The 14,414-nt window shown below is 37.7% G+C and overlaps 1 protein-coding gene across 2 annotated transcripts in view; it reads right to left on the bottom strand.

Annotated features, from left to right (window-relative positions):
• The window catches only part of LOC142349565 (uncharacterized), a 511,473-nt gene that overhangs the window by 461,628 nt on the left and 35,431 nt on the right, over positions 1-14,414 (bottom strand). For both annotated transcript variants that reach the window (XM_075401206.1, XM_075401207.1), the window contains exon 4: positions 13,070-13,215. In XM_075401206.1, the coding sequence (XP_075257321.1) occupies positions 13,070-13,215 (146 nt within the window). The remainder of the gene's footprint in view (positions 1-13,069; positions 13,216-14,414) is intronic.

Below are 14,414 nucleotides of genomic sequence, written 5' to 3'. Positions count from 1 at the left end.
CTATCTGGCGCAAATTGCAATCTTCCGCATGACCGAAGGATTCCATTGTTGTCCAACATTGAGTTGAGTGAACGGATTTTGCACTTTGAATCTATCCTGGAACCACGATTCAGGGCTTGGATTGTTGAGAAGAAATTTAGCTGCGACATTTTGATCAGCCGATTTCTTGCAAGAATGACGTCTTCTGTTATATACTGCTAATCTTTAGGCCTTTGTTTTTTGATCCGAAAGACCAAATTGAAGACTGTTGCTAAAGTCAGGAGCAACTTGTTCCAAGTGGAGAACCGTGTCCGGTCGATTATTTACTCCAACAAATTGCGTGATATTTCATGCGTTGCTAACACATGCTTTGAAGAGTTTTCAGGAGCACTGAGCTGTTTTGTGGGAAAAATTGATGGCGCTGTTAGCCACTTGACTGGAATTTTGTCTGGATTGAGACCACGGGTCCCGTGGTCAGCTGGATTTTCTTTGGTGGTAACGTGTTTCCATTGGTAAGCATCAGTTGATGCACGGATTTCTTTGAGGCGATTCGTAACAAAAACAGGTTGCTTCTTGGTTGTAGATAACCAGTCAAGTACCACTTGACTATCTGTCCAGAGCGTAGAACGAGTAATGTGAAACGATAACCCTTTCATGATGGTTGAAAGAAGGCGCACTCCGATGACTGCGGCTTCCAACTCTAATTTGGGTATGCTGATTTGTTTAATTGGAGCAACTTTGCATTTGCCTATTAAGTAACAAGTTTCAACATCAGTGGCTATGTTAGGAACTGTTTTCAAGTACGCAACGGCTGCAACTGCTACAGCTGAGGCGTCGACAAATATATGGATTTCATTTTCAATTTCTGGTGAATGGCAACTCCTATTGAGAGTTCTGTTCGATGTCACTTCTGGTGAAGAAAAGTATAAGTCCAACTTCTTATGAGGTGGTTTAACTACTTGAGGGGCAATTTGTTCGTCCCATTTTTCCCCAAATTTCCAAAGTTCTTGAAGAACTATTTTGAAACGGATCGTTGATGGCAACATTATCCCTATTGGGTCGAAGATCGAGGAGACAAGACTAAAGATCTTACGTTGAGTGTACGCTAAGGCATCTTTTGGGAAATCAGTGAGAGGTTTCATAAGAAAGCAGTCTTTCTCAAGATTCCATTTAACACCAAGAACTCGAAAAATGTCTGTCTGGTTGTCTTTGTCTTCTGGAGAGATTTGGTTTAGGATTATAGAGCTGTTTGAAACAAATTTTGTGAGTCGATACCCACATGTTTTTAGACAATGTTTTGTTTCAAGAACTGCCTTACAAGCGTCTTTTTCTGTTGCATGTGATTGGATGTAGTCATCCATGTAAAACTGCTGTCTGACGGCTTTGAGGGCTTCTGGGAATTGTTGACTGTTCTCTTTGGCACAATGGTTAAGAACGTATATTGCGCACGAAGGCGAGTAATTTGCTCCAAAGATGAGTCTGGTAAATTGGTATTGTTGTATCTGATTGTCTGCTATCCAGAGAAATCGAAGAACAGATTGATCAATCTGATGGATGGCGATTTGCATAAACATGCCTTTGATGCCCGAAGGACTGCAAAGGGATGTTCTCGAAATCTCATCAGGACACCTAAAAAGTTATTAAGGAGATCTGGTCCTGTAAGAAGGTTTGAATTAAGCGATTTGCCGCGGAATTTTGAAGCGGCATTTGCAACTCGGCGGACTTTTCCGGGCTTATTTATATTTCCCACAGGATGGTGTGGCAGGTACCAAATTCTGTCTGGTTGAGGATCTGGCATTTCCACCGGTTTGACATAGTTTTTCTCAAGGTCTGGCAAGAGAGTGTTATTGCATTTTTCTTCAACAAAGGTTTACGCTGAAGGCGTGTGTTGAGGCTTTTGACTTGGTTCAGTGCAGAATAGAAGTTGTTTTCCAACTTTATTTCTGATTTCCAGGGCAGTTTGATTTCATATCTCTCACCATTGTGATTGATGGAGTTCTTCAAAATATCAAGAAACTGTTCTTCTTGTTTTGTGTGAACTTGTTCACGGTCTTTCTGAATGCCATCTGCTTCAATACTCCAGAACTGTTGAACAAGTTCGTCAAGTCCGGGTTCATCTGTTCTGTTTCTTGACACATGGAAAATAAATTTCTTCCGCTGACCTGCGGGCTGCTGAGTGGTGGCTGAGATACAATTCTCATATTCGCCGGCGAGGGTCCAACCAAGTTTAGTTTTCACACCAAACGGTTGATTTTGATTGCCAGGTATAACATGTGCAGGGTAGGTGAATGCGAATGCGTTAACACCGAGGAGGGCGCCGATTTTGCCATTGGCAATATTTGGGAAATGTATGTGGCGCAAACTGTTGAAGGCATCACAAATTTGATTATGTTCAAAAATTTTTGCAGCTGCGACGTTCAGGGACGGGGTGCTGAACGCTCGAGAGAGTTCAAACGATATTTCAGTTGACTTATATGGAGTTATTGTGACTGGCTCAACAATTTTTGAGAGGGACATGCTGTTCTCTGTATTGAGAAATTGTAGTAGTACTGACTGTTGAGTTTCACGGGAAGCTCAAGAAATTTAGCTATAGCGTCCAATACAAAGCTGAAATGGCTACCGGGGTCTATGAGGGCGTAGGTATCCAATGCTTTATCCCCCTCGAGGAATGAAGCTGCAATTGCTCATACAAATTTTTCAGTGTTTCTGAGCATTGTTTAATGCTGAACGATTGGTTAATTGCATTGCCGTTTAAATTACGTCGTTACACGTTTTGCTGGCTTGGGTTGTTGAAAGTTTGGCCGTAACGGCTGTTGGGGGCTTTTTTGTTTGACTTTTCTGTTGAGAAGATGTATTTGGATTTTGACTTGAAGCTTTACTACTAGACGAAGCTGTTGGATTGCCAGAAACAACTTCAGTAGAAAAAGCTGCTGCAGGGCGTTTGATTTGATTGGCAGGATCATGAAGAGTTGTGTGGTGGACTCCACTGCAAACCTGACATCGTTTTGCGATGGGCACGATTGTTTGTGGTGTTTGTTGGTCAAGCAGTTTGGACACAAATTGTTTTGGCTGACAAGGTTGTATCGATCACCTGGTGAGCACAACTGACACTTAGGGCATGTGGCATTGCTGTGTTCTTGTTTGCACAGTTCTCGTTTGTTTTTACTGAGGCGCAAAGTTCCAATGTTTTCTACTGTTTTCCGCTTAAGCGTTGTTGACTGACAACGGGAGGTTGCTTTTGTATGGCTTGGTTTGCAGGTTGTTCGAGTAGACAAACTTTGAGGCTTGAGAACTGATGGTTCTTTGACTGCTTTCTGGACTCATTTTGTCGTAGATTTGAGCTTGGAGCTCTAACCATTGTTGAAAGTCCACAAGAGTCGGGTTTGAGCTGAGCTCGGTAAGACAATGTTCAGTCCATTTCAGAACCAAATGATGTTGTGTTTTCTCTTTGGCTTTCTTAATGAGTGTTGTAGACTGGAGGTCTGCTGTAAAGCCAAGGTATTGGAAGGCTTGCACAAGTCTTTTCAAAAATGAGGAAAAGGCAATGATGCTTCGCTTGTTTTGGAAGTTCATTTGCCAGTTTTCGAGCTGGTTAATGAACGCATTAACAACTATCGTACGATCACCGAAATGTCGGATTAGTTCATTCAGTGCTGTCTGATAATAAGATGGATCGCAGGAGTAAGCATGAATCAAGTCCTTTGCTTTTCCACTTACAGAATTCTGCAAGTAGCTTACACGATGCGTGTCTGTAATAGAAGTGTTGTTGTGAATCATTGTGTTGAAGTTGTTGATCCACTCGTGAAAGTGGATAGGGTTACCATTGAAATTCTGAAGTTTCAGAGGTGGCAATTTGATTGAATGTTTGAAGTCAATATTTCCTCTTTCCTGTGTTACATAAGTGTTCAAGTGTACTGAGTAATATGTTGATTGACAGTGGGTAGTAAACTCTGGTTGATTAAAGGCTGGTTGAACTGATTTTGTCCAACAGGATTTAGCTGTTGATTAATGCACATTGGGCCATGGATCGTGGAAGTTACTGGGGCTTGAAGGTTCGATTGAATTTGAGAGCCAGGAACAAACTGGTTATTACACAACTGACTGGTTTGCGCCATATTTTGATTAACTGAGAGGCCTGTGCTGATGAGGCCGTGTTGACTGTTCACAGGTTGTGTAAATTGCAGAGGAGCTGCAACTACGTTTGATTGTGAAGCTACCTGGTTTGGCAGAAAATTAGGAGCTGCAGGATTTAAGACAGTATTTTGATTCGGTTGTTTCATGAGTTGCACGGTAATTGGAGGGACACTTAAGGAGTGTACCCCGTTATAGGATTAAAACATTGATTGGATTGTAGGCAATTGTTTTCTGCGACTATTTTATCAGTTTTACTTGGAAGATGTGAGGTTCTGTTTGCCACTGTGGGTAAGCAGGGGAGTTTTTGCAGATCAAAGTTCAACAGTTGACTATCGAGGTATCCATTTTTTCCTATTTAACCTTGAGAAGGTCCAAAATTCTGTTGCAGATTGTGAAAATTATGATATTGAGGATTTCTGTTGGCATATGAATCCTGATTGTTTCTTTGCTTTGGCAAGTTTAAATTAAAGGTTTCCTCCAATGCCGAGTTTTGGGCAAATTGACCATCTGCATGTAATTGATAGTTGGATCTGCCAAATTGAAGGGGGTTGAAAGTGAGTGATTACTTGAAAGGTTCAGATTTTCGATTGGAGGCAAAAGGTTCTGCGACGTATTAAAGTTGTCACTCAAGTGGATTTGAGCTGTTTCAAGTTTGCGGATATCTCTATTTACCAGATTGGAGGCATTTTCGAGTTTCCCCAACCTTGTTGGAGATGTGAATTCCTGGCTGGTATCTTTGTCAAAGTAGGGAAAAGGATTAGGAGCATTTGTTTGTTTTTCAAGGTTATTTTTCGATCTTAGAAGACTTTCATGAACTTCCTTTTTAAGATTTCTTTGGTGGGCTTCAAGCACATGTTGAATTTGAAGTCCTTGTTCATTAGATGTTTGTAGAAACAATGATGGTTGTCTTGGCCGTGGTGGTATTGGGGGCGGCTGATTGAAGATGTTACTGCTGGTCTGCTTTTCTTCTATATCATGCTGATGCTGTATTCGTTCCTTGTCGTCACTGGGCGCAGGTGTTGAATGCCGAGATGAGTTTCTTCTGCTGGAGATCATGCTGACATCATCTCTAATGCGACTGGAAGACTGACTGAGCTGGTCATCATCGTCCAACAGATCGACTTGCAGTTCCAATTCATTGAGTCGAGGTATTAATTTCGTTTGCCTATTCAGTATTGATGATGCAGTGCTTTGATGTGGCTGCTGTCTCATCACTTCCTCTGAGAGTGTCTTGAGCTCTGCTTCCCGGCCTTTGATCTTGTTGATCATCAAAGACAATGATCGGAAACTCCTTTTCTGCTCCACAGTTTTCTCAAGAGGATCGAGCAGTTTGGACACAAATTGTTTTGGCTGACAAGGTTGTATCGATCACCTGGTGAGCACAACTGACACTTAGGGCATGTGGCATTGCTGTGTTCTTGTTTGCACAGTTCTCGTTTGTTTTTACTGAGGCGCAAAGTTCCAATGTTTTCTACTGTTTTCCGCTTAAGCGTTGTTGACTGACAACGGGAGGTTGCTTTTGTATGGCTTGGTTTGCAGGTTGTTCGAGTAGACAAACTTTGAGGCTTGAGAACTGATGGTTCTTTGACTGCTTTCTGGACTCATTTTGTCGTAGATTTGAGCTTGGAGCTCTAACCATTGTTGAAAGTCCACAAGAGTCGGGTCTGAGCTGAGCTCGGTAAGACAATGTTCAGTCCATTTCAGAACCAAATGATGTTGTGTTTTCTCTTTGGCTTTCTTAATGAGTGTTGTAGACTGGAGGTCTGCTGTAAAGCCAAGGTATTGGAAGGCTTGCACAAGTCTTTTCAAAAATGAGGAAAAGGCAATGATGCTTTGCTTGTTTTGGAAGTTCATTTGCCAGTTTTCGAGCTGGTTAATGAACGCATTAACAACTATCGTACGATCACCGAAATGTCGGATTAGTTCATTCAGTGCTGTCTGATAATAAGATGGATCGCAGGAGTAAGCATGAATCAAGTCCTTTGCTTTTCCACTTACAGAATTCTGCAAGTAGCTTACACGATGCGTGTCTGTAATAGAAGTGTTGTTGTGAATCATTGTGTTGAAGTTGTTGATCCACTCGTGAAAGTGGATAGGGTTACCATTGAAATTCTGAAGTTTCAGAGGTGGCAATTTGATTGAATGTTTGAAGTCAATATTTCCTCTTTCCTGTGTTACATAAGTGTTCAAGTGTACTGAGTAATATGTTGATTGACAGTGGGTAGTAAACTCTGGTTGATTAAAGGCTGGTTGAACTGATTTTGTCCAACAGGATTTAGCTGTTGATTAATGCACATTGGGCCATGGATCGTGGAAGTTACTGGGGCTTGAAGGTTCGATTGAATTTGAGAGCCAGGAACAAACTGGTTATTACACAACTGACTGGTTTGCGCCATATTTTGATTAACTGAGAGGCCTGTGCTGATGAGGCCGTGTTGACTGTTCACAGGTTGTGTAAATTGCAGAGGAGCTGCAACTACGTTTGATTGTGAAGCTACCTGGTTTGGGAGAAAATTAGGAGCTGCAGGATTTAAGACAGTATTTTGATTCGGTTGTTTCATGAGTTGCACGGTAATTGGAGGGACACTTAAGGAGTGTACCCCGTTATAGGATTAAAACATTGATTGGATTGTAGGCAATTGTTTTCTGCGACTATTTTATCAGTTTTACTTGGAAGATGTGAGGTTCTGTTTGCCACTGTGGGTAAGCAGGGGAGTTTTTGCAGATCAAAGTTCAACAGTTGACTATCGAGGTATCCATTTTTTCCTATTTAACCTTGAGAAGGTCCAAAATTCTGTTGCAGATTGGGAAAATTATGATATTGAGGATTTCTGTTGGCATATGAATCCTGATTGTTTCTTTGCTTTGGCAAGTTTAAATTAAAGGTTTCCTCCAATGCCGAGTTTTGGGCAAATTGACCATCTGCATGTAATTGATAGTTGGATCTGCCAAATTGAAGGGGGTTGAAAGTGAGTGATTACTTGAAAGGTTCAGATTTTCGATTGGAGGCAAAAGGTTCTGCGACGTATTAAAGTTGTCACTCAAGTGGATTTGAGCTGTTTCAAATTTGCGGATATCTCTATTTACCAGATTGAAGGCATTTTCGAGTTTCCCCAACCTTGTTGGAGATGTGAATTCCTGGCTGGTATCTTTGTCAAAGTAGGGAAAAGGATTAGGAGCATTTGTTTGTTTTTCAAGGTTATTTTTCGATCTTAGAAGACTTTCATGAACTTCCTTTTTAAGATTTCTTTGGTGGGCTTCAAGCACATGTTGAATTTGAAGTCCTTGTTCATTAGATGTTTGTAGAAACAATGATGGTTGTCTTGGCCGTGGTGGTATTGGGGGCGGCTGATTGAAGATGTTACTGCTGGTCTGCTTTTCTTCTATATCATGCTGATGCTGTATTCGTTCCTTGTCGTCACTGGGCGCAGGTGTTGAATGCCGAGATGAGTTTCTTCTGCTGGAGATCATGCTGACATCATCTCTAATGCGACTGGAAGACTGACTGAGCTGGTCATCATCGTCCAACAGATCGACTTGCAGTTCCAATTCATTGAGTCGAGGTATTAATTTCGTTTGCCTATTCAGTATTGATGATGCAGTGCTTTGATGTGGCTGCTGTCTCATCACTTCCTCTGAGAGTGTCTTGAGCTCTGCTTCCCGGCCTTTGATCTTGTTGATCATCAAAGACAATGATCGGAAACTCCTTTTCTGCTCCACAGTTTTCTCAAGAGGATCGAGCAGTTTCTTCATTGACATTTCTGTCGCTTTGAACATATTGATGGCAAACTGACAATCAGCGCTGTTCTGCTTCAACATCTTGGTGGCTGTTGCTTTGTTGAAGCTGATAGTTGATGCTGTTGGTGAAGAAGCACGATACTGAAGTTGAAAAACGGCTTTGAGAACCGGAGCGACGCAAATTTTTGATTTAAAAAAGGTTGTCTAAGGTTTGAATGCTAATGATCCTAGTTTTTTCTTGTTCAAAAGACCTGCGACGCAACTTTTCTCAAAAGTGATGTGCTAGGATGTGTTTTGTGTGCTAAATCTAGCTTTTTGCACTGAAAAAAAAACCTAAAAGCTTTTCCGAACGTTCGCGCGCTTTAATCGTTTTTCGTTCAACAGACCTAAATAATTGATTGTTTTTTGTTGAATTAACACAAGTTTTGCTTAAAAAGCTGGCTTTAACTGTTTGAACTAGTGTCTGTGTCTACTGTGGTTGACAGGAAAACTGTGCTTTGCTACAATTATGCAAGTGAACCAATATTAGACCAGAACTCAAATAATTGTTACATTTAACTCCTTTTTCTTGAAAACTTCAATAAACTCGTCTGTTTCTCTCAAATGCAAATAAATTACCAACCAAAAAGCTTATAAAACTACCAAAGAAACTTTTCCGTAGCTCCCTAACCCTAACCGAGCACTATGATTAATAAATGCCTCTCACAGTTTTTTTCGAATTTATCACCTTGAAACCTGTTCTTTTTCTAGGAGTTTATTGTTGTTGTGGCGGCTCAAGATAAGAAAATTGTAAAAATGCGATGCGTTTAGGCAACAGGGGCTACAGAAGGGCTAGGAATGCTAAAAAATTGCAGAGACGAGTCATTGTGGAAATCTTTAGAACTCTTTGGTGTATTGTCTTTTTTCGGGTTTTGGCAAAAACTTTTTCGTTTTCTTTAGAACTGTGTGAATTTATCTGCAGTTTTTCGCTCTTTCTTCGTTGTCATAAATATGCATTGACTGTACTAAACTTTCAAAGCTCTCTCCGACAGATAACGTCTGAGATCTGCCTTTCAAAAAACTGAAAGTAGGGAAAAAAACATCAAATTTTCTGGTGACTAATGGAACCAATTTTCTTCGAAATTTCCTCTTCTGCTGATTGTAACCTCTGAAACCAATAGGGATAAAGGGACTTCGCAGACGGCAACGTCTGAGACCAAAGACTTCCGCAAAAAATCAAGTTTTGGAAGTTTTCTCCAAAAAAATTAAAATGGTAGTTATTTTCGTCAAATGAAAGTTTTGATATTTGGTGTGGCGCCTAATGACTTTATATTTACTTCCCTATACAGGTGAAACTATCAAACCGACTGACAATGACTTGTTTTAGGGGTTTGTTTAGTGGTTTATTTGGCAATTCAAATGAATATGTAGAAGAAAAATAACTTTTGTTTTTTGAATTTTCTGAACTCAAAAAAATTTTTTTCTGACATTTCTCATTTATATGATACTGATTAGATAACACGATGGAAATGGCTTTCTGTTTGATTGCAAACCAATTCCAAAGGGTGTTTTAATTGTTTATTCCGCAAATGAAACAGTTATGGCTTTAGAAAAATAAATTGTGTTTTTTGAATTTTCTGAAATCAAAAAGTTTTTTCTGACATTTCTTATTCATATGATACTGATTTGATAAACCGATGGAAGTAGCTTTCTATTTGATTACAAACAAATTCATGAGATTGGTTTAATAGTTTATTCCGCAATTGAAACGGATATGTACTCAGGGAACTAATGTGTGTTTTTTGAAGTCTCTGAACACAAAAATTTTTTTCTGACATTTCTTATTGATATGATACTGACTTTATAAACCGATGCAAGTAGCTTTCTGTTTGATTACAATTCAACTTAAGAGAGTGGTTTAATGGTTTTTTCCGCAATTGAAACGAACATGTACTCAGAAAACTAAATTGTGTTTTGAATTTTCTGAATTCAAAAATTTTTTTCTGACATTTCTTATTGATATGATACTGATTTTTGATAAACCGATAGAAATAGCTTTCTATTTGATTACAAACTAATTCAAAGAGTGTGGTTTAATTGTTTATTCTGCAATTGAAACGGATATGGAATCAGAAAACTAAATTGTGTTTTTTGAATTTTCTAAATTCAAAAAACTTTTTTCTGACATTTCTTATTGATATGATACTGATTTCATAAACCGATGGAAATAGCTTTCTGTTTGATTTCAAACTAATTTTAGAGAGTGGTGTTATGGTTTATTCCGCAATTGAAACAGATAAGGAAACAGAAAACTAAATTGTGCTTTTTGAATTTTCTGAATTCAAAAAATTTTTTCTGTCATTTCTTATTTATATGATACTGATTGGATATATCGATGGAAGTAGCTTTCTGTTCAATTGCAAACCAATTCAAGAGAGTGGTTTCATAGTTTTTTCTGCAATTCAGTTGGATATGTAGTCAGAAAACTAAATTGTGTTTTTTGAATTTTCTGAATTCAAAAAATTTTTTTGACCTTTCTTATTTATATAATGCTGATATGATATATCGAGAAAAGTTGCCTTTTGTTTGATCGAAAGCCAATTCAAAAGAGTGGCTTGATACTTTTTTCAGCAATTCAAACGGTATGTAGTCAGAAAACTAAATTGTGTTTTTTGAATTTTCTGAATTCAAAAATTTTTTTCTGACTTTTCTTATTTATATAATGCTGATATGATATATCGAGAAAAGTTGCTTTTTGCTTGATCGAAAACCAATTCAAAAAAGTGGTTTGATACTTTTTTCCGCAATTCAATTCGATATGTAGTCAGAAAACCAAATTGTGTTTTTTGAATTTTCTGAATTCAAAAAATTTTTTCTGACTTTTCTTATTTATATAATGCTGATATGATATAACGAGAAAAGTTGCTTTTTGTTTGATCGAAAACCAATTCAAAAGAGTGGTTTAATAGTTTTTTCCACAATTCAAACGGATATGTAGTCAGATAACTAAGTTGTGTTTTTTGAATTTTCTGATTTAAGGAACATTTCTCTGATTTTTGTGTTTTTTTTTCTCTCTGCTTTTTGCTCGCTTTGAAAATAATAAAACCGGTCAAGTTTTAAAAATCGAGCTGTTATAGTTACAAAAAAGTTTTTCGGAACAAATATCAATTTTTTGGAGGCTTTTTGCCGAAAAAAAAGTAGAGATTTTGGATGGCTATAACCGGGGAACAGGACATCAGAGGTAACGTCTGAGACCTCGGGCGGACTTCTGCTGGTGACGTCTGATACCAGTAAAAAAAACTCGGTCCTCTCGTCGGGGTGACGTCTGAAACCCAATTCCCAAAAAAAATCGTCTTTGCTGGGTTACGTCTGTAACCTAATCTTGGCTTCGTCGCTGAAAAAATCGCTTGTCTTTTCTTTTCTGTGTGTTTTCGGTGTCTTTTCTCTGTCTCTTCTGTGTCCTATGAAACTTTTTGCCATTAACAGGGGAGACTTTTGTCCTCAAAAATGTTTTGGGGAAAGGTTTTTGTTCTTTGAACGAGGGGTAAACCATAAAATGTAAGAGAATGTAGATAAGGATTCAATTACATAGTTCTAAACAGTTTGTTAATTTTTTGATATCAGTTTTAAGTTGCGGGAACAACCAACTCATTTTGGTTGTGATAAAGACAAAAGTCAATGTTTTTTCATGTTTCACATCTAACTTGATTGTTGCACAACATGGAACAAATTTGGAGCCAAAAAATCGTAGTCATTCTGAGTGCAAAAGCTGAAACTCCTGAGATACTATGTTTTGAAAACTATTTACATTTTGGCCACTGTTTATCTGAATTCAACAATGAAATGTGCTGAGACTTGAGTTCAGGAAAAATATCTGTGGTAGAAGAATTACGCAAAATTCTGTCATTTCAATAAACAATGCAATGATTCTTCGTCAATATTTTTGAAAAAAGTCAAAATAGATTTATATGAAAGAGAAAAAGCTTTGAAAAACAAGACTACTGCTTTACTGCTATTCGGTGAAACCACCTAATCAAACCTCAAACTCCTTTTATGTAACACCGGGCATTTTTTATCTAACTTTTGATCTAAGTTTTTGTTGGTACTCACTCCAAAAAATAACGAGAGATTGAAACAGTTCGGCCACAAAATTATTTTTTATTTCTCGAAATAAATTCAATAGGAGAGAGATCTTTCTGTTGAGATGAAAAAAATAATAGCTGCTGTTGGTAGAACGTAGAGCGCAGTTATAAAATTTCATTATGATGTGGCGCTTTACACTTTTTAGATTCGTATTTTAGTTTTTTTAGTCTTTCTCTGTAATTTCTTCAAATTTGAATGAGACGAAATTGAAATCTTTTGGTTCGAAAATTAAATTTCTTATTTGTCTAAAAGGGCGAGAGATCTGTTGGGGAGAAAATATTAACAGCTAGTTAAATAATATGTACAAGATAGCTAAAACTTCATTGTTGTGAAGACTATGAAAAAAATCCACGAACAAAAGAGCCTTCAGTTTGAACTAAAGTACTTAATCACAAGTGCTGGTAAGAGCTTATTTTTTGTCATTGTGTACAGTAATGGAACAAACAGCCTGTTTATGCTCTGCACATCTGTCGTGGCCAGGCCTCAAACACAAGGACTCTTTCTCAAGAGATCTAACCTCTTAAGACATATTTAAAATTAAATTGGACCTGTGTGATTGTGATGTTAGCCAAAAATTGTGAAGTTACCAATACAATAACCCAATTTTGTTTTCAAGTCGTATATATGCGACGAATAAGATTAAGATTTAAGCCCCGCCCGTCTTGGGAAAAATCCATAAATTTGAAATCCCATTACACAGCCACGAAATTTTCTGTTGACAAAATTGATATAACTTTAAGGAAAATTTTATCATCTTTAATGGTTCAGCATGAAAGCGATCAGATTCTGCCGAGAAATAAGATGCAATTATATGAAAATTTTCCAATAAAAAAAACAGAGAAATCAAACAATCAATATCAGCCAGACATACTTTAGTACCGGAAGAATTTGGAAACAAAGCGCGCTAAGAGCCGCTAAAAATTTTCTGTTTTGTTGCTAAACTAAAAAATTTTGTCGCACTTAGTATTTTGTCGCACTTAGAGCTCTAAGTGCGACACTGTTCCAAAGTATCACATTATTTATACACTTTCCACGGCATTGAGATCGTATAATAGTTCTAGCGAGAGTCTGATAAAAAAGAAAACTTGGGCCCTACCTCCAAGAGACGTAACTTGGGCTGACACTGATTGAAGAGCGGACTTTAACTGTTTTGCTTCCTTCTGAGTATTGATCAGTTCTTCTTTCATGTTCTTGATTCTGTTCATCTCACTCTTTGCAAGCGCTGGATCTGTTTTTTGTTCTCTGTAAAACCCAAACTCCAACTATCTTTATTTTGCTTTTTTTGCAGTCAGCTCTTGCGTTTCCAAACCAAAAATGAAGTTCAAAAATTAGACAATTAAGTGTCGAAACTCAGCTGACATTTAACTTGGCTATCAAAGCCATGGAGTTAAATAATTTTGAACAAGTTTGAACAAAAAATTTAGTTGAATTAAGTTCGAAAAAATTCTCAAGAGCACTTCAATTCAGGTTGCGGTCCATACAATCCAGGCAGGCATCAAGTTACCTACAATCAAATAATGTGCTAAATACCAACTCACAATCGGTTGTTCAGTTTGCAGGTTTAAAAGAACCTCACGCAAATTTAAGATTCTCTCACTATTATATAATCACGACTAATATAATCATCACAACTGATCTAATCATTTAAAAAAAATACAAAAAAGTAATTCCAAGGTTTCCATACTCAAGTTTTTCAAATTTCCATTGCCTCAAAAAATCAGTTTTGATTTTAGTAGCGAGATACGCTTAATTGTGAGCTCAATCAGCTGCCGTCTATAAACTTTTATCTAGTAAAAATTTTCAAACAAAGTATATTATCAAGTAATATCGATTAGAAATTATGATGAAATGATCCATTTTTTTTCACATACTGTGACAAAAATGCAAAAAAAACAATTCTTATTTAAGTAAAAACACTGCAAAAAATTAAGTTTCTCCACGATATTGAAAAACATTATATCAGCCAAGAACGCAAAAATAGACCCAATAGATCACTGGATCACAGAGAGAAGCCGAACGGACAAAATTCCATTTTATTAATCCTAACCTGTTAAATAATTTCCACGATGGATGTTTTCATTAATCCCCCCCCCCCTTTTGCTACCTAGAGAATCCCCTCAATAAAACAGGGCAAATGAGGAATTAATTATTGAATGCGTAAAAATGAGTGATATGTAGGCAAATATTATTAAAACAGTTATTGTTTCTTGCGAAGCAATCTCAGCGCAAAACTCGTGTAAGTACCAATGAAGCATTAGCGGCAAACTTTGAACGAACACCTGCGATTCATGCACTCGAATTATACAGTCTGGGAAAAAGTTCAAGAGATCTTTTCTGCTAGTCACCCCCACCACCCCCCCCCCCCATCCACCGCTTAGTTTTTCACCCTCCATTTAAATTTATACATGTTGTTAAACATACTGTTAAAGTGGTGCTAGGAA

This window comes from Convolutriloba macropyga, chromosome 11 (genome assembly GCF_964194025.1).
Source record: "Convolutriloba macropyga chromosome 11, txConMacr16.3, whole genome shotgun sequence".
NCBI lineage: Eukaryota > Metazoa > Xenacoelomorpha > Acoela > Convolutidae > Convolutriloba > Convolutriloba macropyga.
The sequence above is the reverse complement of the archived record's forward strand: the minus strand, read 5'-3'. Positions and strand labels throughout refer to the sequence as shown.